The following is a 25,703-nucleotide window of genomic DNA, read 5'->3' as shown; positions in this document are numbered from 1 at the left end:
GAAGAACTCTGCGCTTGCGCGGAGAGCAGCAGTGTGCCGGGCGCATGCGCGCAGGGCGGAAGCGTGCGGCGCCTCGGCCAGAGGTCCGGGCGGAACGCAGCGCCACCGAGTCTTGGTTCCGGCCCCCGTCCTGCAGTTTCCACCTCGCGGCGATCTGGGCGACTTCTCTGCCTCTGCTTTTCTTGGGGAGTGTAAGTCCGAGCCTGGACCTCCGCCGTGGCCGATGGACCGCGAGACGCGCGCCTTTGCCGAGCAGCACTTCCGGGACCTCGGGGGCCAGCTCTATGGCGGCGGCGGGCAGGCGCCGAGCGGAGTGGCCTTCATCAAGGAACCCGCGACCTTCTCCTACGCCGACTTCGTGAAGGCATTCCTGCTGCCCAACCGGCCCTGCGTGTTCTCCAGCGCCTTCACCGAGAACTGGGGCAGCCGGCGGCACTGGGTGACGCCCGAGGGGAAGCCCGACTTCGAGTACTTGCTGCAGAAGTACGGTGAGGAAGAGCGCCGGGGACACAGGGAGAGCCAGGCCCGGGACAGCCGGCGACACAGGGAGGGCCAGACCCGGGACAGCCGGGGACACAGGGAGGGCCAGACCCGGGACAGCCGGGACACAGGGAGGGCCAGGCCCGAGACAGCCGGGGACACAGGGAGGGCCAGACCCAGGACAGCCGGGGACACAGGAAGGGCTGATATACCTAGCCTAGTTCTCTCATTAGATCAGAAGCCAGCTTGTCACAAGTTATGAAGGATTCATTTCTGTTTTCTGTAAAAATATTAGGATGTCTGTATGGCCTGGCCATTAGTTGATGTTGTAAAGCTGCTTGGAATGCCTGCCCGTGCCCTGAACTCACCCATGTCGGGTTTTCCCTGACCAGATAACAACCCTTTCCTAAACCTTAGTGACGCCTCATAAATTCTGGCCTTCCCTGGCCGGATAACGACCCTCTCTGAGTTTCTAGGATCTCCATAAATTCTGATGCCAGGGCCAGCAAAAATGTAAACTTGTGTTATGCTCCTCAGAGTGTTGTTATCTGTAACTCCCCTTTGTGTAACTTTTTGGGCTATAAAACTGGGCTGCAAAGAAGCCTCGCCGCTGTCCTTGGCTCCCACGATTTTGATGGGCAAGACAGCCCAGCCGGTCGAAATAATAAGCTTGCTTTAATTTGATTTTAATTGGAGTCAGTGGTCTTTTCTTGCATCCTGGTCTAACAGGGCCAGACCCAGGGACAGCCGGGGACACAGGGAGGGCCAGACCCAGGGACAGCCGGGGACACAGGGAGGGCCAGACCCAGGGACAGCCAGGGACACAGGGAGGGACAGACCCGGGACAGACCCGGGACAGCCGGGGACACAGGGAGAGCCAGACCCAGGGACAGCTGGGGACACAGGGAGGGGCCAGGACAGAGCTCCTACCGCACACCGGGGCCCAGGGACACTGGACTGAGGTGGGGGAGGATACAGGATGTGTTCCAGACCACAGCTCAGGTGGGTGGGGCAATAAGGTGTCCAGAACCCAGAGGGCACAGGAACAGCCCACACCAGACAAGCAAAGAGAGCCAGGATGGAGCTCAGGCCCCCAGGGAGATCCAGGACAGAGAAGGAGACATGGGAGCTCAGCTGAACTACAGAAAGGCATCGTGGAGGGTAGGGAGGGAATGGAGTCTGGTCTCCTGGGGAATTCTCCTGCAGCTGGTTTGGAGGGTGGCCTGCGTTCAGAAATCGCAGCCAAGTCTGACTCGCTGTCTCACTTCAGGAGATGTGGTTGTACCAGTTGCCAACTGTGGGGTCCAGGAGTACAACTCGAACCCCAAAGAGCACATGCCCCTCCGCAAGTATATCAGCTACTGGCTGGAGTATGTCCAGGGGGGCTGCTCCTCACCCCGGGGCTGCCTCTATCTCAAGGACTGGCACCTGTGCAGGTAAGGGGGATGCTGGCCATGGGGCACCTCCCTAGAACTATGCTCCCAAGGCCTTTTTGACAGGGTGCCTGCTGCTCCAGCAGAGTTCCAGCCTATGTCTCCAATGTGGTGGGAAGGTCAGCTCCTCACCAGGCCTGTGCAGTGCTGGCCACCAAAAGGAACATGGGCTTTTTGTGGGCACAGGTGGGCTGTGGTCTCATCCCTTTTCTTTATTATTTTCCCAGCTTCCTTAAGAGGATCCCCTGGGACTGGCATTTTCTCTACCCCAGTGAGGAGGCCAGGTCTCTACTTGGAATATGCAATGGTCTTTAATGTCTTCCTGCCTCCTTGCTGGTCTCTCCAAGGGAGGAGGCCTACCTCACCTTAAAAATGACCCCCACCCCAGCCTCCAGGCACTATGTACAGATGACAGAATTTTTTTTTTTTTTTTTTTTTTTGTAGTCCTGGGGATCAAACCCAGGACCTTCTGCATTCAAGGCAAGCACTCTACCAACTGAGCTATAACCCCAGCCCTGATAGGATTTTTAGCCTTGGGCAAGAGTGATCTGCATTCAATAGAAATTAAAGAGAATGGACTCTCCTTTCCCCAGGCTAACAGTATGTGGTCTGATCCATAGTTCCCAGTAAGCTTCACCATTCCAATAGAGAGCACTCATCATTCTACAGTGTCTTCAGTGTGCTGTGTTACTCAGCAATGATGTTTGTTCAATTGTTGTTGTTTTTGTTGTTGTTGTTGTTGTTGTTGTTGTTGTTGTTGTTACTTGGTGCTGGGGATTGAATCCAGAGTTTTGCACATGCCAAGCATACCGTATTAATGTATTTTTAATTTATGGTATTTTCTACATGGACATATGAGAATATGAGCCCATTGTCAGCTGAGAGGCATCTATAATTCATCTGAAAAGCTTAACCCACCCCAAGACCCAGACACACAGTGTTCACTCTGGGAAGCATATACATTCCTCTCCAAGGTGGTCCTGAGATTTTGTGTCCCTTGCTGGGTATGCCTTTCACAAGAAAAGGCTGTTATGCTCATACCCTCAGCAGTGGGTACATTGTGGGGCTCAGGTAATGTTGAATGAACCTGGGAACAAATTCCTGGGTCACTTTGTGCAAACTAAAGCTCAGAGCAATGGAGTGAGGCCCTTGTAGTTCCCACCAGATCACGAGAAGCACCAGGCCCAACTCACCCCATCACTCTGCTGCTTGCTTGGAGAGCAGGCCAGGTTCAGCCAGAGGCTGGTCCTGGCCCACAGGCATAGCTTGAACCAGCAGTGCAGACAGACACAGACCCAGGCGTGGTTGTGCACTGTGCTTGAGGTACTAGGTAAACAGATGGGTCTTGATCATTTGCTAAGTGTTTCTCAAATATTGCATGTGACATACGTATGCTAGAAAATTGTTCATTGTGTATTTGGAATTCAACTTTTGACTTTCCTGAATTTTATCTGACAGGTCCAAACAAAAAGGGCAGAGGAAGACATGGGGTCGTACAGTCAGGAGGACACAGGGAGAGACACCTGAGCAGGATCTTTGTGGATGAGCAGACTTTGCTGGAAGCTCAGAGGCATGCTAGGCAGAGGGACCCTTGTGTGTTTTGGGACCTGTATGTGGTTGTTGCTGCGCATGCCCTGCTCTGTCATCATCTGACCAGCAGTTATGTGCACTTGAGTCCAGAAGTTTTTTCCAGCACAGTATTGGTTGGGCTGTGCCTTCTCTAGGGCCCATTGATGGGTTGAGAGGGTCCATGGATAGCCCTTCTGCCTGGGCCTGCCACTTAGAATCTACTAGGCAAACTGTGGTCTGCTGGTACTGGTGAAAAGTGAAAGAGGGCCCCCAATTCAGGAGTTGGGAGGATGCCCACACAGCACCAGAACTCCCAGCACAGGCACACACCAGAGCTCTGGGTCTGAGGGAGAGTGCCCACTGCTTGTATGGGTCAGTTGTGCTTTGTCACAGGCCACCCCCAAAGCCACCTTCCACCTTGCAGTTCTGGGCTCAGCAGTTTGAGGGGTTCAACTCAGGTTTCTCAGGACTATCACTGTCCAGTAGATCCAGGAAGACTGGGACTCTTCAGCCTTTTGGCTCTCCACAGGGACTCATCTGCAGAGGACTTGGGGGACGTGTTCACCTTGCCTGTGTACTTCTCCTCCGACTGGCTGAATGAGTTCTGGGATGCCCTGGATGTGGATGACTACCGCTTCGTCTATGCAGGGCCCCCGGGCACCTGGTAAGGCTGAGTCAGAGCTGTGCCTACCCCACTCTGCTTGGAAGCTCATCAGAAGCAAGGCCAACCCTGGAAACTGCAAGGCACCAACAGTGAGCTCTTGCCACAGGTCACCCTTCCATGCTGACATCTTCCGCTCCTTCAGCTGGTCCGCCAACATCTGCGGGAGGAAGAAGTGGTTATTCTTCCCACCGGGGCAGGAGGAGGCGCTGCGAGACTGCCATGGTAGCCTGCCCTATGATGTGACTTCCCCCAAACTCTTGGACACACGCCTGCACCCTATGCTCCAGCACAGCAGCCCACCTCTCGAAGTCACACAGGAGGCTGGCGAAGTGGTGTTTGTGCCCAGTGGGTGGCACCACCAAGTGCACAATCTGGTAAGGTGGGCTTAGGCAGCCCAGCCCTCTGCCCACCTGGTTCCTGTCTAGCTGCTTTTCCACAGAAAGACAGCAGAGCACCCCATGCTATGGATGAAGCTTCAGAGGTCCCAGCCCCTGGTTCCATTCCCTGCCCAATTCCTGCCCTGAGGAGTGCGCTCCTCAAACCCTTTCTGTGCTGATGCTGCCTAGAGGTGGGAGTGGCCTTTCCCGGCTGAATAGGCATGTTGAGGCCCCCTGCCCAGGGCCTGATATGGGCTATGGGACATTGCCTCTGCTGTGGGCTCAGCCAGCCTGCTCCTGCCCTCCAGGATGATACCATTTCCATCAACCACAACTGGGTCAATGGCTGCAACCTGGCCAACATGTGGCACTTCCTGCAGCAGGAGCTCCGGGCTGTACAGCAGGAGGTCCATGAGTGGAGGGACTCCATGCCTGACTGGCATCACCACTGCCAGGTGGGTGCCCATATGGGCTCAGTCTGGGGGCTGGGGCAGACACCAGGGCCAGGTTGCATGACTCAGAGTCCATCAGTCACCGTCTGGCTTCAGCATCTGTGCCTCATGGCTACTGTGTTACTCCCTGAGAACTGCTTGTTAGGGTGCTGTGCAGACATGGCTGTGACCACAAGCTCACTGTCCTTTCCTCTGTGGCTTAGGTCATCATGAGATCCTGCTCAGGGATCAATTTTGAAGAATTTTACCACTTCCTCAAGGTCATCGCTGAGAGGAGACTTCTTGTCCTAGGGCAGGGGTCGGAAGCAGCTCAAGAGGAAAACATAGGCCTAGGGCTGGGCTTCCAGCAGGCTGCATTTGATGTTGGCCGTCTTGCAGAGGTGCTGGCCTCTGTGGTCACACACCCTGACTTCCAGAGAGTGGACACCAGCACATTTTCCCCAGGGCCTGAAGAGCTGCTGCGTCAGCTACAGGATGCTGTGGCTGCTACTACCACCCTGTAGTTCCTATGGAAGTTCGCATGGGGGCACCAGCACAGGGTAGCCTTCTCCTCCAGGACCTTCTTGGAATACAAGCCATCCTCATCTTTATGGCCTGGGGTGTGATCTTGCTGAGCAGAAGCAACCTCCTGGAAGGTCTGATGTGGCCATCTCCCCAAGGTCCTGACTATGGATCTCTGGGGAGGCCCAGCCACAATGAGAGCACAATACTCTGAGATAGGCTGGGGGTATCCCTCCAACTTGCCTGTAGCAAAGTCTGCCAGGAACTTGGATGGTGGCCATGTGAGCAGGTTTCCGTGGATCTCCCAGCGCCCCCTAAGCTGCTAAGTGATGAGTGTCCCATCTGTCTGCCTTAGGGTCTCCCCTTTCTGACCTGGCCCATCCCATCCCCTGATTCCTGGGACACATGCAGCAAGCCTCCCTCCATTCCAGCCTTACCCTCTGGCTGTGCTTCAGGGGCTCCCATCTCCAGCTAGGCCAGGAGTTGGGCACTGTGTGACAGGTTGAAGCTAGCTTCTTGAGCTGGTCATCATTCACCATGTCCAGAGGCAAAGGGTTAGGTGGCTGAGAAACCAGGCACTGGCCCAGCCAGGTGCCCAGAGTGGAGGATGTGATGCAGGAGGAGAGCTTTCCTTTTCCGTAGCACCTCTGAGAAGCCTGGGCCGTGGTGCCTGCCCAGTCCCGCCCCCAGACTGCCCTGGTAGGGTTGGGCTGCAAACAGAGCAGGAGCTGAGGGAACACCTCTCCATGGTTCCCTCTGGTAGTCCAGGAGCCTGACACAGTCCTCTGTTCCTGGGCCCTGGCGGGGTGGTGCTGGCTCTGTTTATCATATTCACTACAAATGGTAGGTGCTTTCTGTGCATGGAGAAGGGGAACAGGCAAGCCACCCGACCTGGCCCACACAGCCCTCCAATACCCTGTGTCTGGCCACCTGTTGTCCACTCTGATCTCTTTCCTGGTGCTTTTCTTGGGAGTGCTGGGCATACCTGAGGGCAGAGGAGTGAGATCAGTGTGACCCAGTTGCTCTCTCTGGGCCTTGGCCTTGGCCCAGACACGTGTGTACATGGGGCTGGAATGGAATGGACTCACAGGGCCCCCCAGAGCCCCAACTCACTCCACAGGGTACCTGGGACCCCCAGCTCTGCTAAGCCTCAGCCCCTCCCTTGTGACACAGCCTCTCACAATCTCAGGTGTTCCCATCAGAACTGGGAAGGATGTGTCTGCCCAAGAGGGCAACAGAACATATCTTAGACACTACCTGCTGTGATGTCCAGTGGGATTGGAATAGCCTCATCTAGAATGGAAGCCCAGGAGAGCAGGGACTTGTTTTGTCCAATAAATTATCACATAGTAAGTGCCTTGTGTGTCACATGAGGCCCCAGCCAGCACCTTCCCAGCTACCTAGGATGGCCTGACCACACTGCCAATGCTGAGTCTGAGGAATTGCAGATCTTTCTACCAATAGAAAGGAGCTTTGCCCAAACCCAAGTTCCCAAAAGCTGAGTTTGGGGCTTCGTGGTTGGGATGAATAGAGGCCTTACTCCAGGCCTCATGCCTCTACCCCAGGAGACACGTGTAAAGTGTTAGGAGTACAAGTGCAGTTACTTGCTTGGTGCCTTTAGGCCATTTGCTCACAAGTAGGGAAAACACCGTCATAACTGGCACTACAAGCTCCATCTTGTCACCAGCAGGCGCAACAGGGAAGCATTAACAGCAAAGCAAATCAAGTTCTTGTGCTGAATTTGAACTGATAAAACTTTTTTTTTAGCTGTATCAGTTTTATCTAATCAAAACCCAATTTGTCTTTAAAAATCATTCTGTCAGAGATTTGCATTAGAGAGTGTTAGCTAGAGTATGCAAACCAAGGCGTTGCCATTTGGGCAGAAAACTCATCATCACATTTTATAACATCTTTAGAGTGTTTTTCAAAAGGTATATTCCACAGAACTGTAAAAATTTTGAATGTAGACTATAAGAGTTAATGCTTATATACCAGTTAGGAACATAATGTGTTTCTGCACACATTATCATGTCTTACATTTGCAAACTAGATTGTGTAAACAGTATAACTGAGAAAACCTGAAAAAAAGCTAGTAATTAAAATCTTTAAATTCTTGAGGTGGAAGATGGACAAAACAAAAGATGCCTCTAAACTATAGACATGACTGATGGTACTTAAGATGACTGTGAATAATGCATAAAGTCCTTTTACATAAAGAGCAAGACACAGCAGGATAATTTAGTTACCTCTGTTGGCTTTTTCATCACTGATCAAATTGCCTGACAAGAACAACTTGGGAGGCAAGATTTGTTTGGGCTCACAGTTCAGAGGTCCTCAGTCAGCCAAGTCCATTGCAGGATCATGGTAGCAGGAAAGCAGAGTGGAAGGGGCTTTCCAGGGCTCCCCCAGTGACCTACTTCCTTCCTCTAACTAGGTCCCACCTCCCAGTTCTTCATCCAGTTTTCAGATTAATCCATCAATGGATTAATCCAGTGCTAAGGTCAGAGCCCTTAGAATCCAATAGCTGCCTAACCCCCCCCCCCCCCGGCCAGTGGTAGTGCTGGGGTTTGAACCCAGGGCCTTGTGCATGCGAGGCCACTCTACCAACTGAGCTACATCCCCAACCCCAGGACCCATGCTTTTAACCCTTGAGCTTCTGGGCTGATATTGCAGATCTGCAGCATAACAATGACCTTCATTTACAGCATTATATGTGGACTATCAGATTTTAAAATTACTATTATTAGTAGTACAAGGGATTGAACCCAGCATGCTTATCTACTGAGCCTTATCCCAAGTCCTTTTTTGTGTTTTATTTTGAGACAGGGTCTTGCAGAGTTGCTCAAGGGCTCGCTGATGAGGCTGGGTTTGAACTTGCAATCCTCTTGCCTCAGCCTCCTGAGCCACTGGGATATTACAAGTATGGACTATCAGATTTTAAAGCTTTAGAATATATATCAATAGTTTCATTGTGAAAATAGTTCATTTAACCAGAGTTATAAACCAAAAAGAGACTTTAGGACAAATATTTGAATTAAACCTAGCTAAGGACTTAATTTTCATAACCAATCAAAAACTTATCAGCAGAAAACAGGAAATTGTTGTGATAAAATCTTTATTCTTGGGCTGGGGTTGTGGCTCAGTGGTAGAACACTCACCTAGTACGTTCGAGGCCCTGGGTTTGATCCTCAACACCACATAAAACTAAACAAATAAAGGTATTGTGTCCACCTATAACTAAAATATAAATATTTTAAAAATTAATAAAAAATTTGTTCTTTAAACCATTTCTTTGTAAACTTTGCTAAAGCAGATCAGTATTTTTAAAAATCCTTATAGTTTTAAATATGAAGTATGAGATTCTGGTTTCTTATCTGTGCATTATATATACATTTTTCCTTAATCACACTTTCTAAGAATATTTACATGTTTTTATGAAAGATGCGAGTATCATATTGCTTTAATAGTTTCCGTTTACAACAATGTCAGTTTGCTGTGTCATCATTGTGGGCAATGCCAAGCTGCTGGATCCTCCCTATAAATGCTATTTAAGTTACTCTAAGGTTGCCAGGCATGGTAGGGCATGTCTGTAATCCCAGCAGCTTGGGAGGCTGAGGCAGGAGGATCCGAAGTTCAAAGCCAGCTTCAGCAAAAGTGAGGCCCTAAGCATCTCAGTGAGACCCTGTCTCTAAATAAAATACAAAATAGGACTACTGGGGATGTGGCTCAGTGGTTGAATTTCCTGGAGTTCAATCTCTGGTACAAAAAAAAAAGTTACTCCAAGTTCCTCTAGAGCTAAAATATTAAGCAAAGCAGAAAGGTGAAAACCATTTTCTGTATTACTCTTAGCCAAAAGATATTCTTTATTTCCTCAACAATTTTCCCCCAGAAATTTCCATGCCAGTTATGTTCATTTGTACAAAATAGGTGTGTTCTGGCATACAGTTTACATTTTGGGGGGCAAACTATCATTGCCAGGAAGGTGCGATGACTCCAAGGAATGTGAGAAGAAAGTGGAGATGGGAGCCGGCCACTTAGCCTTATCTTCAGGCTTTAGGGGAACGTCATCACAGAGCAACTTGGTTGTAAAATGAAGGAATATTCTCAACATCTGCAGAAACCCACCTGTCCATGGACATGCAGCCCATGCTGGGGGTTCCCCTTCCTGTGGATGCTGTGTAGCCCTCTGTTTTGTCCTGGCCTGCCACCCCAGAAGTACCTAAATCAATGTGGTGGTGTTACCAAAAGCTCAATCCTTGTCCCCATGCCAATCCAATAACTGGGATGTCGGAGACCAGCTCCAACAGGGGGTCTCAGGAGACGAACCGATGATGAGGAGTCGGCGAAAGAGGGGTGGAGAAACAACACAGACACCAAAGTGAAGGTGTTGATCCCAATCTTTACTTGTGAAGTTGGTCATATATACTTTTCATTTTGGCAGGCTCACAGTACTTTGTGGTTACAAAACAGGAATCATTATTCAAAGAAACAAAATATTACGTAGCTACAATTAGAATAGAAGAATGTATCTTGGCTTATGCATAAGCAAGCATTTGTACTTTCAGTTTGAGTTTTGCTTTGAGCTGTTTCTGCTTAGTTAACTTTTAATAATAGTTAGAAATGTCCCAAACTATTGGCCTATACCTTGACTATTCTTTCTTGACTTACTGACTGGAACCGGTGCCATGGTTACGGCAAGTGGTTGACTTGTTATTAATTTTAATCAAACAAGAGTAAGAGCACAAACCATTGTGCACAGGAACAAGAACAAGTTGCCCAGTACTAAGCACTAATCTGTCTTCTTAACATTAATTTTTCTTCTCTAGATTTTAATTTAATTTCTCAAAAACTTCCTTGACAGGAATACAGGGAGTTTTTCATTAGATATTAACAATTTATGCTCCATAGCTGAATCATTGCATTTAGAGCAAACAGATCTATTCTTAGAAGTAGTTGCATTAATTGGGAAATTCATGTTTTTTCCTTCATACTTAATGGTCATATGAGAAGTCACAACTATGCTTATTAAAGGAAAACAAAAACAAACCAGCCCATTCCCAGAAACATACTGTGCTCCTCCAGAGGATGGACGCCTTGCGCCATCCACCTCAGTAGGGCCTTGCCATTGCCTGAGTCAGGGGAGGGGCGCAGCACTGGGACACGGCTTTGAGAAAATGAAAAAAGTTTTATTGCTCTAATAGCAAAGGAGCAGCACAGAGGCTGTGATTCTGCCCATCAGAAGGGGAGCAGGGGCCTGTTAAAGAGGTGATTCAGAAGCTAAATTCCAGGTGTTCTGTCCAGAGTTGCAATTCACTTGTTAATATGAGAGTCTTTTCTGAGACCTTCTGGTGTCTCCCCAAGTCTGAATTACTTGTTCCCCTGTGGTGGGTGTGCAAGGACAGGTAACTGTCTAGAATGGGGAGGAAAGGTAATCCTGTTTTCCTGAGATCAGGGAGGGGGAGAAAGAGAATGAAATATGTCCTTTTAAAAGTAAGTCATGGTGGCAGAGCAGCAAGGACTTTATTCATAAAGCGAGCCAGAGTTATGTTGGGAGAAGAGATGTCTTCAGAGAATGTTTGAGGAGCTCCCAGAGAGATGGGGCGGGTGACTCAGGACCCCAGGATGGAAAAGAATTTAAGCACACAACAGTCCAAGGTGTAAATGGAGGTGTCTTTAGGAAAGCAGGTGCTCTTCAAGAACAGCCTCAGTCTCAAAAGAGAGGTGTCTTTGGGTAAAGCAAGGAACCTTCCCCCTGAGGGAGAGGGCAGGCTCTGCAGAGGGAGAGACACAAACCTATTGGTACAGGTGTTCATATGTATAGGGGGCTTGTGCTTAGGGCTGGACAAAAGGTGGAGGCAGGTAGAGCTGTACAAGTCCATGCCAGTGCATTTCCTCGTTTTACAAGGGTATGGGCCAGTGCATGTCCTTCGATGTTTCCCACTGTGCTTTCTGTGTCTCAAAGGCTCATGGGCGTTTCCTTCAAGACTCAATATCTCTCTATACACCCTAAATCCCTGTCTCATTAACAGTCCAAACCCTCGGGTTCAGCCCTCTAACTTCTGTCTTTGGAACTGGAAAACAATACACTGGGGGTCTTTGCAAACTGGGGGTTGAAGAACTTTGCTTTGAACCAGTTATTTAAGTCCAATACTTACTTTTTAAGCCTAGTTATTGAAAGAAGAGACATCTAGAAAACCTTAAAAATCTTTCAAGGAGCTGAGCTTGGAGGTGCACACCTATAATCCTTGAAACTCAGGAGAATGAGGCAGGAGGATCATTAGTTCAAAGCCAGCCTCTACGACTTAGTTCCTAAGCAACTTAGTGAAATCCCATCTCCATAAAATATTGGGGGATGTGGCTCAGTGGTTAAGTGCCCCTGGGTTCAATCCCTGGTACAAAAAAAAAAAATTCAGTCATATAGCTGGGGAGTAGCTTTTTAGGTCCACATTGGGCAGTCCTGGGCAGAGCATCCTCTCTATGGGTTTGTTAGGGTTCTCTAGAGGGACAGAATCAACAGGAAGTATAATTATAAAAGGGGGACTTATTAGGTTGGCTTTCTCGACCAGAAGCTGGATAGTCCACGATGGTCATCTGCAAGCGGAAGAACCAGTAGGTGAGCAGTCCAAGAGGCTGAAGCCCCAGCACAAGAGGAACCAGGTGCTGCCCTGGTCTGAGACCAAATGCTTCTGAAGAACCACTGACAAAATCTGCTTTGGAAGAGTGAGAATCCAATATCCTCAGACAGCAGCAATCAAGAACCCGTTCAAGAGTTGAGCTTGCATCTGCGGCTGTGTCCTTGTTCTTCCAACTTTTATTCCATCCAAGCCTCCAGCCCACTGTATGATGCTACCCATTTCAGTTGGCTATCCCACATGCAATCGTTCCTAGACACACCCTCTTGACATACCAATAATGCTCTTAATCCCTGGCATCTCTTAATCTAATCAAGTTGACAGTTCAAATTAACCTTTGCAGTGGGTAAAACTCCAAAGTCTGATTCCCAGTGGGGCTCCTTAATACCAGTTACAGCAAAGGCAGCTCTGTTCTAACAACAGCCCGAGGGACATACTGATCCCCCCAAAACTGGCCAGACCCCTGAAGCTAGGAAGTGACAACCTTGAGATAGGTGAATGACTCAGTGCTCTAGAGCCAGCCAGTGAGCCCAACCCACTGAGAAGGCAGCCTTTAGTAGATGGTCCCATCAAGGTCACCACAGGCACATGAACAGGGACCATCTTTAATACTTTCCTTAGCCCTTTAGTAACTTAATGCAGAAAATAAAAAGACATTTAAAATTATATAAATCCTGAAGGGTAAACAAAGGTACAATGACATTTTAGATCTACATTTACTGCCAAAAGAAAAAATTATTTTTCTAGTGAATAAGGTTTTACATTTAATTGAAACAAACTAGACTTTGGACATCAGATATAGCACAAGAATCATTTAATAGTTTTGAGGGGCATTTCAAGAAGTCATTAAAGGACTTTGTTGACTAGAAAAATAAAACCAAGGTAGTTTGTGCAGATACAGTATTATAGTTAAAGCTTTGTCCCAGGGTTTCATAAACTGACTTCCAGACCACACACGTATAATCGAATCAAGCCTTTATTGAAGCACACCAGTGGCGGCTGACCAGAACATAAAGCTGTTCCCCTGATCAGCCCAGAACAATTGCAAGGGCACTCCTTATAAGCCTGAAAACTGCAAAAGGGATATTCAGGGGATCTAATCAATGCAAGCAAGCCAGGTTACAGAAGCAGGACAGTGCAGTCAAGCGGAGGGAAGCTTAACCAATCACAGTTAACCCAGTCACCCCAGTTACAGAAACAGAGGCCCGTTACCCTAGTTACAGAAACAATACCCCATTAGGTAGTTTTGTGTTCTTGAAGGTTTCTATAGCAAAAGGAAAAGAACATCTTGCCCCAGTCATGACTCTTCTACTTGGCATGGTTGTTTTACAGGATGAAGTCATAAAACAAAAATGGAGTCACATTTGCTCCTACTATCACAACAGTATCATAAATGAAAAGTGCTACAGGTAATATCATATAAATTCATTTTTAGCTAGGCACAGTTTTGCATTCCTGTATTCTCAACAATTTGGGAGGCTGATGCAGAAGCATTGAAAATTACAGTCAAGCTTTAGAAATTTGTCAAGACCCTGAGAGGATTAGAAAGTTTGGTGGTGCACTTTCAAAATGTAGTATTTTGCTTTAATTGGGATGTAAGATCCACTTGTAGCCATTTTAACTATACCCTTCCCTTTTGCCACCCCAATTTTAAAATTAGCCAGTCATGTAGATTGTGATCCCAAGTTCTTATCAGGGCAAAGGGGAGCACTGTGTTAGTAATAAAAGCAGATGGACTGCCCACCCAGGCGCAATTGCTGGCTGGATTTTCTTTGGAAGCACACCCTTCAGCAGAAGTAAATTTTGCCTTGTCCAGATACTTCTAAGCACGTGTTTAATTCCTTGTGGTACCCCGCTATTTCTAATAACCTGTGTCAAAAAAAGGGGGAGGGAGCTGAGGAGGTAGCTCAGTGGTAAAGTATTGTTATACCGACACCGAGACCCTCAAATAACTCTCAGACCACACATTGCCATTCTAATTAAACCTTTATTGCTGGCCAGCGCCAGACACTCTACTCTCTAAAAGCGAGTTAGTCAGAGTGGAGCACCCCCTCCAGTTTGGCGTCATATTTTTTTTATTGGTTGTTCAAAACATTATAAAGCTCTTGACATATCATATTTCATACATTTGATTCAAGTGAGTTATGAACTCCCATTTTTACCCCCTATACAGATTGCAGAATCACATCAGTTACACATCCACGTTTTTACATATTGCCATACTAGTGACTGTTGTATTCTGCTACCTTTCCTATCCTCTACTATCCCCCCTCCCCTCCCCTCCCATCTTCTCTCTCTACCCCATCTACTGTAATTAATTTCTCTCCCTTGTTTTTTTCCCCTTTCCCCTCACATCCTCTTATATGTAATTTTGTATAACAATGAGGGTCTCCTTCCATTTCCATGCAATTTCCCTTCTCTCTCCCTTTCCCTCCCACCTCTCGTCCCTGTTTAATGTTAATCTTTTTCTCATGCTCTTCCTCCCTGCTCTGTTTTTAGTTGCTCTCCTTATATCAAAGAAGACATTTGGCATTTGTTTTTTTATTGATTGGCTAGCTTCACTTAGCATAATCTGCTCTAATGCCATCCATTTCCCTGCAAATTCCATGATTTTGACATTTTTTAGTGCTGAGTAATACTCCATTGTGTATAAATGCCACATTTTTTAATCCATTCATCTATTGAAGGGCATCTAAGTTGGTTCCACAGTCTAGCTATTGTGAATTGTGCTGCTATGAACATCGATGTAGCAGTATCCCTATAGTACGCTCTTTTAAGGTCTTCAGGGAATAGTCCGAGAAGGGCAATAGCTGGGTCAAATGGTGGTTCCATTCCCAGCTTTCCCAGGAATCTCCATACTGCTTTCCAAATTGGCCACATCAATTTGCAGTCCCACCAGCAATGTACAAGTGTACCCTTTTCCCCACATTCTCGCCAGTACTTGTTGTTGTTTGACTTCATAATGGCTGCCAATCTTACTGGAGTGAGATGGTATCTTAGGGTGGTTTTGATTTGCATTTCTCTGACTGCTAGAGATGGTGAGCATTTTTTCATGTACTTGTTGATTGATTCTATGTCCTCCTCTGAGAAGTGTCGGTTCAGGTCCTTGGCCCATTTGTTGATTGGGTTATTTGTTTTCTTATTAAAATTTAATTTTTTGAGTTCTTTGTATACTCTGGATATTAGGGTTCTATCTGAAGTGTGAGGAGTAAAGATTTGTTCCCAGGATGTAGGCTCCCTATTTATCTCTCTTATTGTTTCTCTTGCTGAGAAAAACTTTTTAGTTTAAGTAAGTCCCATTTGTTGATTCTTGTTTTTAACTCTTGTGCTACTGGTGTCCTATTAAGGAATTTGGAGCCTGACCCCACAATATGTAGATCGGAGCCAACTTTTTCTTCTATCAGATGCAGAGTCTCTGATTTGATATCAAGCCCCTTGATCCATTTTGAGTTAAATTTTGTGCATGGTGAGAAAAAGGGATTCAGTTTCATTTTGTTGCATATGGATTTCCAGTTTTCCCAGCACCATTTGTTGAAGATGCTATCCTTCCTCCATTGCATGCTTTTAGCCCCTTTATCGAATATAAGATAGTTGTAATTTTGTGGATTGGTTTCTGTGTCCTCTATTCCGTACCATTGGTCCACCCGCCTGTTTTGGTACCAGTACCATGCTGTTTTTGTTACTATTGCTCTGTAGTACAGTTTGAAATCTGGTATCGCTATACCTCCTGATTCACACTTCCTGCTTAGAATTGCTTTTGCTATTCTGGGTCTTTTATTTTTCCATATGAATTTCATGATTGCTTTATCTATTTCTACAAGAAATGCCGTTGGGATTTTGATTGGCATTGCGTTGAACCTATAGAGAACTTTTGGTAATATCGCCATTTTGATGATGTTAGTTCTGCCTATCCATGAACAGGGTATATTTTTCCATCTTCTAAGATTTTCTTCTATTTCTCTCTTTAGGGTTCTGTAGTTTTCATTGTATAAATCTTGCACCTCTTTTGTTAGGTTGATTCCCAAGTATTTTATTTTTTTTTTTGAGGATATTATGAATGGGGTGTTTTCCTCATTTCCATTTCAGAAGATGTGTCGCTGATATACAGGAATGCCTTTGATTTATGCATGTTGATTATATATCCTGCCACTTTGCTGAATTCATTTATTAACTCTAGTAGTTTCTTTGTAGACCCTTATGTGTCTTCTAGGTATAGGATCATATCATCCGCAAATAGTGATAATTTAAGTTATTCTTTTCCTATCTTAATGCCTTTAATTTCTTTTGTCTGTCTAATTGCTCTGGCCAGTATTTTGAGAACTATATTGAATAGAAGTGGTGAGAGAGGGCATCCCTGTCTTGTTCCAGATTTTTAGAGGGAATGCCTTTAGTTTTTCTCCATTTAGAATGATGCTAGCCTGAGGCTTAGCATAGATAGCTTTTACAATGTTGAGGTAAGTTCCTGTTATCCCTAGTTTTTCTAATGTTTTGAACATAAAGGGATGCTGTACTTTGTCGAATGCTTTTTCTGCGTCTATCCAGATGATCATATGGTTCTTATCTTTAAGTCTATTGATGTGGTGAATAACGTTTATTGATTTCCGTATATTGAACCATCCTTGCATCCCAGGGATGAATCCTACTTGATCATGGTGCACGATCTTTTTGATATGTTTTTGTATCCGATTTGCCAGAATTTTATTGAGGATTTTTGCATCTAAATTAATTAGGGATATTGGTCTGTAGTTTTCTTTCTTTGAGGTGTCTTTATCTGGTTTGGGAATCAGGGTGATATTGGCCTCATAGAATGAATTTGGAAGTTCTCCCTCTTTTTCTATCTCCTGAAATAGATTGTGGAGTATTGGTATTAGTTCTTCTTTAAAGTTCTTGTAAAACTCTGCTATATATCCATTTGGTCCTGGGATTTTCTTGGTTGGTAGTCTTTTGATGGTTTCTTCTATTTCCTCACTTGATATTGGTCTGTTTAGGTTGTTTATATCATCCTGACTCAATCTGGATAGTTCATATATCTTAAGGAATTTATCAATGCCTTCACTATCTTCTATTTTATTAGAGTATAGGGTTTCAAAATAATTTCTAATTATCTTCTGTATTTCTGAATTGTCTGTTGTGATGTTGCCTTTTTCATCCCGTAAGCTAGTAATTTGAGTTCTCTCTCTCTTCTTCTCTTTGTTAGCGTGGCAAGTGGTCTATCAATCTTATTTATTTTTTCAAAGAACCAACTTTTAGTTTTGTCAATTTTTTCGATTGTTTCTTTTGTTTCGATTTCATTGATTTCAGCTCTAATTTTAATTATTTCTTGCCTTCTACAGTTTGGCGTCATATTTAAGCCAAAAATCCACAAAGGGACGTTAGGGGGGTTAGCCAATGCAAGCAAGGCAAGTTACAGAAGCAGGAGATTGCAGCCAGGTGGCCAGAGGCTTGGCCAATCAAAATGAGCCCAGTTACTCCAGTTACAGAAAGAGAAGATTGCAGTTAGATAGTTCTGTGTTCTTGAGGGTTTCCACAACAAAAGGAAAAACAACTTGCCCCAATCATGACCTTTCATGTCCTCATTACTGGATTGACATTGGGGACGAGGATGGAGTTTTTGGTAACTCCTTAACCTCACCTTTCTAAGCCTCACAGCTGTTATCTATCAGTACATTTTTAGTTTTGAACTATCTTGCCTGATGTTAGGAGAGGTGCTATAGTACAGCTCACTCCTCTGCCTGTCTGCATGGTAGATGGTTCACACCCTTTTGTTCTCAGGCTCTTTATACATTTGCTCCCAACAGTGACCCCTGTAGATAGCACAGAAGTGGGCCTTGTTTTCACTCTGTCTGTTGACTTCTACTTGGGACAGGGTTGTTCATTCATTCACATTTAATGTCACTGTTGATGTAGTGAGGTTTAGGTCTGCCCTTTTACATCCTTCCATTTCCCCATGTCTTTTTTTGTTTTTCTATTGCTCTTCACTGTGTGTGTTTGTATTTTACTGGGAATTGAGCTCTAACACTGAATGACATCCACTGCTCCTTTTAAAGTTTTATTTTGAGAGAGGGTGAGATAAAGTTTCTGAGGCTGGCCTAGAATTTTTGATCCTCCTGCCATGGTTTGTACCAACATACCAGGCTACTGCTCTATTTGTTTTTGTTTTCTCATTATTTGCTAACATAGAATTTTTTTTCAATGATTTTTTTTCAGTTTTTTATGTATTGGTCTAGTGATGAGTTACCATGTGTGAGAAATATGCTCACTTTTTTAAACCCAAAGAATGGACTTGTTATAGACATAGGAACTTCCAAGAAACTCAGGCAGTCTTTAAGATTCTTGCAATCAAGTCAGAAAGTGGGGGACAAGTCCATAGAGTACTGCATAGTGGCATACTTTAAGGGCACCTGAGTGGCAGGCCTCTCCCTTCATTCTAGGCACAGGAGCAGCAGGCCACTCACCCGGTAAGCACAGCCCTGGTCGTAGGACTATGCACGTAGGACAGTGCTTGCTCCCTGGCCCCCTCCTTGATTGATTGCCACAAGGATAGTTGGCAAAGAATTGTGTTGGTAGCTGCCTATAATCTGCTTAGCTATAGTAGCCCGAGTCTATGTACATGGTAAATATGCATTAAAATCAGACCTGCTTCCTGCTTGGTCTCCAGGGGTCTTGAATCACGACTCTACAGCCACATTCTCCTCTACCCTGTTCCGTGGACCTCCTCGCTGGACGAGAGAGAGCCCATGCAAGAAAGAGTTCAGACATGTCACCCAGTAATAGACATGAGCTAGTTGAAGGGATAGGAAAGGAGGAAGGGGATACTTTCAAGGTAGAGAGTGAGTCCTCTGAGAAAAGAGAGGGACAGTTGCCTCTCCTGCATTCCAACTTTACTGGGGTTCTGGAAAAGTTTCCAAAGAGTCCTGCCCAGGTTCACCTCTTGACTTTTTGACTGACTGCAGGGTGTCATCAGACTTTCATGTCTCCACTGTCATGGCAACTCTATGTCACCATGGCCCATGCTGAGTGGTCATAACTGGATTCTTAACCAAAGAATTATCCTTATCTTCCAAAATCCGGTCTTTTGTGAAAAGAGTCACAAAAGTCTCTCCCTCCAAAGTAACCTGGGTTCCTCTTAGGTTGTTTTTGCCTGCATTTCTCCTGAAGCTAACAGGTAGTTTGCTGAGGAATTTTACATATCCTGTCCACTTAAGGCCAGGCAGGGTTTGCAGATAAATTGCTTTTTGGCAAAGAAAGCATGTTGGGGTCAGCACAGTGGGCCCATTTTATAGAACTATTCTCTAAACCTTGTGTTCCCACAATTGTCATCTACCTGTCCCCTAACATACTGAGAGACAAAGGTACAGAGAAAGCATGGCTTTTACTGACAGGCTTGCAAGATAGAATGTCTAGGGGAGCAGGCACACCCAGAGCAGTTATGATCAGCATTTTACCCTCTTGTGCACAAGGTCCCCTAACCCTCCCCCATGCTCCTTATTGGCTGAGTACTATGGGGGTGGTGTACCATCTTCCAGATCATCACCTGGGTTTACATTGGGTCACTTAAAGAAATATGCTGCCAGGCACAGTGGCACATGCCTATAATCCCAGCTGCTTAAGAAGCTGAGGCAGGAGAATAGCAAGTTCAAAGCCAGCCTCAGTAATAGTGAGGTGCTAAGCAACTCAGTGAGACCCACTCTCTAAATAAAATATAAAAAAGGGCTGGGGATGTGGCTCAGTGGTTGAATGTTCCTGGGTTCAATCCCTGGTATCCCTCTCCCACACACACACAAAAAAATCACACCTCTATTGCAACTAGTTGCCATCTTCTCTCCTGAAAATGTGCCCTCTGATGCTTAACTCTGCAGCTTAATATAAGACATTGCTGGTCCATTGAGGTTTTTCCACATTTTGTTTATTTTTGCTTTTACTTTGGATCTGCCACATGCACGGGCTGTGGTGCTATTGTGCATTCACTGCTTGTCACTTTCCATCTGCTGTGACACGTTTCTCTCTCTCTTTTTTCTTCCCCCTCACACCATCTTATATGTAATTTTGCATAACAATGAGGGTCTCCTACCATCTTCTGTGCAATTCCCCTTCTCACTCCCATCCCCACGCACCTCTTGTCCCTATTTAATCGTAATCTTCTTCTCATGCTCTTCCTCCCTGCTCTGTTTTGAGTCGCCCCCCTTATATCAAAGAAGACATTCTGCATTTGTTTTTTAGGGATTGGCTAGCTTCACTTAGCATAATCTGCTCTAATGCCATCCATTTCCCTGCAAATGCCATAATTTTGTTATTTTTTAGTGCTGAGTAATATTCCATTGTGTATAAATGCCACATTTTTTAATCCATTCATCTATTGAAGAGCATCTGGGTTGGTTCCACAGTCTAGCTACTGTGAATTGTGCTGCTATGAACACTGATGTAGTGCAGCTACTTTTTCACGTGTGTGAGAATATGGCCCTTTATACATAGCCCATCTTGTCCATGGTGATACTGTTAGGTAAAATGAATTTGGGCCAGTTGTAGGATGTGAAAGACTTCACAAAATCTACATTAAAAGCAATTTATTTATTTATTTTTCTTTTACTTTCCAAGAGGGGGATAATGGATGGCACCACAGGCCATATTGGCCCTGAGTGATAAATGTTTGGGGTTTATATGCAGGCTCTATGGGCAGAGCTGAGCAGGGTTTTTGTTTCTTTCTGGTTTGACTATCAGTTGAAACCCAGGAAGCTGAGAACACTGGGTCAGTATCTGGGGATATGTTGCTTTCCAGGCAGGAGCAGGTGGGTTTGTGGGTTTTTTAAAAAAAAAAAAATGTAGGTGTCTCTGAACGATTGACATGGGAAGAACACATGAGAGGGGGACTCCTCCTGAGAGACTAAGTGAGGTCAGTCTGTGCAATGGAGTGCTGGGTGTCAAGGGGAAAAATGAGCATGAGCTCACAGACATTTTATGGGATCCATGGATCCACGGATGCCTGAAGCCACAGATAACAATACCTAGAGTGTTTCCTGTACATACCTGCCTATGATCACTCTTTCTATAAAATCTCAAAGTCCTTGTCTGCCCCTAAAGACAGGGCTAAGGACAGGGTTCCCTTGTCTTCCTGGTATAGCTGCACTGGTCAAAGTTCCTTTCCTGCTTTTTATCATGACCTTTTCTGTTTGGTTTTGGGGTCAATAGCTGACCTGACCTGTGGGATCACCAGAGTCAGGCCACTGCCTAGGACTCCCTAATAGTAGAATGTAGAACATCTATATGAAGCACAGGCACCCAATTTATTTCCACTGCACCTTGCTGTCCTAGAGGATCGCCTCCTTCCCCCCACCCACCTTCTGCTGGGGATGGGACACTGAGCCAAGGCACCAACACCAATTGCTTCCTTTCATAGATCAGTATAAAGAGCAGAGGCCAGGGGGTGATGAGAATTATTAAAATAATTGTCAAATTGTTTTCATTTACAGATATCATATGTGTGATATATCTGATATCTTAAACTTGTTTCAACAATGTTGAGACTTTCTAAGTTGCCTGAGGTCACCCCAGCTGATACCATATATCATATATCTGTATGTCTATATCTCTATATCTCAAGATATCTATATCTCTAATCTTTCTCTTTCTCTGAGGTACTGGGGATTAAACCCAGTAGGGTTATACCTCTGAGCTAGGTCACCAACCCTTTTTATGATTATATTTAAGACAAGGTCTCACTGTTAGCAGATGCTGACCTGAACCTTGGGCCCCTCCTGCCTCAGCCTCTCTGAGTGACTATTGGCATAGCTACAGCCATCTTACTTTCACCCAACTTCATTTATAACTACTGTTCCTATTAAGAAATAACTGCCATTTCTGTTCTTGAGAAATAGAAACTTTCCCATTTCTGTTCTTGAGAAATAGTAATTTGCTTTCCACAAATTCAGGTGATGCTTACTGTGCCAACCACAAAGACCAACCCTGCCACTAAAGGAACTCCTCCTGCCCGCCACCATGACCTTGCCTATTAAAGGAACTCTTGAGAGGAAGCTGCTCTGTCCTCTCTGTGGGAGACGGCCTGTCAGCCTTTGCCTTTGCCTCTGATGTGCTTGTGTGATCAGTCCTATGCCAGTTGCCATTCAATGGGGCTGTGCCTGGGATCCAGGCCCTCCTGTTGACCTTGCTCTCTCCTCTGGGGATCTGAGCTGCTTCAGGGCCCAGGACAATCACCACATACCCCCTTCCATCCATGGAGTGCCCGCCTACATCCACACACCAGGGATATTTGGGTGAGTGACCCTGCCTTTACCTTCCCTGCATCCTGGTGAGTCTGCTCTGGGAGTCGAGTTCCAGCTAGGGTCTTGGTTCTCTGCAGGTTGCTCCCCGGGAGAGCCACAAAAGCCCTGAGTCCAGGCACTCTTGAAGCTTTTTGCCTGGGACTAGTGAAGTGGTGGGCGATGACACCCTTCTCTCAGTCCCAGAAAGGCTTTAGCATGAGGCGGTGAATTGTGTGATGATGGTCCTCCTTCACTGCTGTCCCCTCTTTATTCTGGTTTGGTCTAGAGCTGGGCATGCCTAGCCCTAGCCACTCCAGACTAAAAACTCACCATGGGGACCCTCAATCCCAAATTCCATATTACCTCTCAGCTGCCTCCTCACCCACTTAGTCCCAATTTGTTTGGCTCCAAATCTAAGGGCTTATCAGCTGTTCAACTTTCCAGCCAGTCACGACCCTTTCATGATCTAAGTGGATCTAAATGGCCACCTAATGGCACCTTCGATCCCAACATTTTACAGGATATTTACACTGTTGTGACACTTGGGTAAGTGGAGGAGAGCCCCTGGTGGCAGGCTTTCTCTTCTCTTTACTCTAAGCCTTCCCTTTGCTCTTCTTGCTCCCCGCCCAGCTTTTACTTACCACCAAGGCTCCAGATTTCTCGAAAGTCCCTACTCCTACACAAAGGACCCCGAACCCTCATTCGACCCCAATGATGAGATCCCACCTTAGCAAGCCTTACCAAAACCACCCGTTCCCTCCACATTACCATCCCACCCACCCCCAGTCCCCGTCACTCAACCTCACACAGCTGTCCAGGAACCTGCCCCTTTACTCCCTCTCTGTGAGGTCGCTGGGTCTAGGGGGTTGTTAGAGTTCTGTGCCCTTCTCAGTGATCTCTCTCAAATTGAACAGTGCCTGGGGTCCTTTACCTTCACCTCTGCCACATGTACCAAAGAACTACAAACACAACACAAGCCTATGACCTTACCTTTCACGACAGGCACATGATCTTATCCTACACCCTCCTCCCAGAGGAGCAGAGATGGGTCTGAGAACAAGCCCACAATTATGACAATGAAGTCCACCAAACTACCCTGCCCACCCCATCGGCACTGAAGCAGTCCCTGACCAAGACCCCACCTGGGTCTATAATTCCTCTGGGGGCTGAACAAGAAGAGACCAGTTCACTACCTGCTTACTGGCAGGTCTAAAAAGGGCAACTCATAAAGCCGTCAATTATGATAAACTCCAAGAGGTCATTCCAGATAAAAATGAAAACTCATTTTCCTTTAAAAAAAATTTGCAGTTGTAGATGGATAGCTTGCTTTTATTTTATTTGTGTACTTTTATGTGTGCTGAGGATCGAACCCAGTGCCTCACACGTGTGAGGCAAGCACTCTGCCACTGAGATACAGCCCAGCCCAACCCCTTTTCCTTTCTAAACCACCTGACTCAGGCCCTGCCCCAATACACCAATCGAGATCCTGAGTCACTGACAGCCAGACCTACTTGTGACCCACCTGCTCCAATACACCAATCGAGATCCTGAGTCACCGACACCAGACCTACTTGTGACCCACTTCTTCTCCCAAAGTTTCCCTGACCTTAAAGCTGAACTTGAGAAGCTGGAGCAAGTCCCCTCACCCGCAGGCCCAGGGACTTGAAGTAGCATTCAAGGTGTACAATGGTGGAGATGAAGGGCCCGCAAGGTTAAGTACCAAATCATAGCCAAAGCATTTCAACAATCGACCACTGGAAAACCTACTGGTTCATGCTATGAATGTGGTCAATTGGGCCATTGGGCCAGCACCTGCCCTAATCCTCACAAACCTCCTGTCCTTGTCCCAAAAGCCACAAGGAGGGTCACTGGGCTGTCAATTGCCCTCTTGCCCAGTGAGTCAGGAGGTCATATGATTCCACCACACTGCAGGCAGACCTTCTGGGCCTAGTTACAGATGACTGATGAGGCCTGGGGTCCTGACACCCGATGACCACCAGCAAAACACGGGAACCCAGGGTAATCATTGTGGTAGCAGATAGGCCCATCTTTTTCCTTCTGGACACCAGGGCTTCAATTTTGGTACTTGTCCAATTTTGGGGACCCAACTCTACCTCTACCCCTCCATTGTCAGGGTAGAAGGCAAACCATACCAACCATTAAAGACCCACTTCTCACATGCTCCATTCACGAGATCCCTTTTGTCCCACTCTTTCCTCATCATCCCCTAATGCCCTACTCCCTTAATAGGTTGAGGCCTTTTAAGTAAATTAGGTTCATCCATTTCCTTTAATCTTCCTATGCAGGGCTCTCTCCCGGACTTGTCCCCACTCCCACTCCTCCTCCTTCTATCACCTACAACTACTCCCTCATTAACACCCTTGCCTCCATCCTTGGTCAATCCCCAGGTATGGGACATACACAACCCCTCCGTAGCCACACGTCAAGATCCTATCCACATCACACTTAGGACCCACTCTCTAAGGTCCAGCTCTCACTTCCCACTGTCGTGGGCTTCCAACTGACCCCATCCCACAAGGCCATTACGAGGGAGCAGAAACCTCATTTCTCCCTTTCTGTTCCTACTACCAAGGCTGAAGTACTCTCATTTCTGAGATTAACAGGATTCCTTAGGGCTTGGATGCCCAACCATGCTCCGCTGGCCCGACCCCTTTACCATACCACAAAGGCCCTTACAAAGAGCTCCTCATCACACCCATCAACACCCCCTTTCAGGCCCTCCAAAGCCCTCCTGCAGGCCCCAGCCCTTCACTTGCCTGACCCATCCCACCCCTTTTTCTATATGTAACAGAAAACCAAGGATCTGCCCTGAGGGCACGAGGCCACCAGTTGGGACCATCCTTTGTAGCAGTGGCATTTCTCTCAAGATGCCTTGCCCAGCAGTATAGGGATGGGCACCTTGCCTTCAGGTACTGGTCTCCTCGGGCATCCTAATCCAGGAGTCACGGAAACTGACATCTGGGTCACCTCTGACAGTCCTCTCCCCACCACTGAACTGAATCACTCTCCTATGCAGGTCTTCAGACACTGCCACTTCTACATCCTTTCCCTCCAGGTCTCATGGACTGAGGACCCCACTGTGACCTTAAAAACGTGTCTACCCCTCAATCCCAGGGACATGGATTCTCATCAGCCTCTCCATTCCTACATAGAGACCAAAGAACAATTACTCTCCATTCCTCCCATATTCAGGAAGGACCCTCCTACACCTGGTTCAGGGATGGGAGCTCCTTTTCCTATGAAGGCCTCTGAATAGCAGGCTGCGCTGTCATCATGGCCGTAGAGGTGATGGAAGCTAGCCCCTCACCTCCTAACACC

The 25,703-nt window shown here is 46.5% G+C and overlaps 1 protein-coding gene across 3 annotated transcripts; it reads left to right on the top strand.

The window, feature by feature from the left end:
* Positions 1 to 62: 62 nt before the first annotated feature.
* Positions 63 to 8,741, top strand: Jmjd4 (jumonji domain containing 4). 3 transcript variants are annotated; one of them, XM_026379948.2, is made up of 6 exons: positions 63 to 488; positions 1,751 to 1,916; positions 4,012 to 4,146; positions 4,253 to 4,520; positions 4,832 to 4,978; positions 5,179 to 8,741. In XM_026379948.2, exons 1-6 carry the CDS (start codon positions 224 to 226, stop codon positions 5,476 to 5,478), a joined length of 1,281 nt encoding a protein of 426 aa, XP_026235733.1. In that variant the 5' UTR covers positions 63 to 223; the 3' UTR covers positions 5,479 to 8,741. The 3 variants fall into 3 exon arrangements, with proteins under 3 accessions (XP_026235733.1, XP_026235734.1, XP_026235735.1); XM_026379949.2 differs by lacking the exon at positions 4,832 to 4,978; XM_026379950.2 differs by lacking the exons at positions 63 to 488; positions 1,751 to 1,916 and adding an exon at positions 2,427 to 3,483.
* Positions 8,742 to 25,703: the final 16,962 nt, after the last annotated feature.

The sequence above is a fragment of the Urocitellus parryii genome, chromosome 1, assembly GCF_045843805.1.
Source record: "Urocitellus parryii isolate mUroPar1 chromosome 1, mUroPar1.hap1, whole genome shotgun sequence".
NCBI lineage: Eukaryota > Metazoa > Chordata > Mammalia > Rodentia > Sciuridae > Urocitellus > Urocitellus parryii.
This window is presented reverse-complemented; position numbering and strand designations above follow the sequence as displayed.

Excerpts from the sequence above, each read along its gene's own strand:
- Jmjd4 (XM_026379948.2), top strand. The coding sequence starts at position 224 with ATGGACCGCGAGACGCGCGCCTTTGCCGAGCAGCACTTCCGGGACCTC. Across the intron at positions 489-1,750 it reads GTACTTGCTGCAGAAGTACG|GAGATGTGGTTGTACCAGTT; the intron begins GTGAGGAAGAGC and ends GTCTCACTTCAG. Across the intron at positions 4,147-4,252 it reads GCAGGGCCCCCGGGCACCTG|GTCACCCTTCCATGCTGACA; the intron begins GTAAGGCTGAGT and ends CTCTTGCCACAG.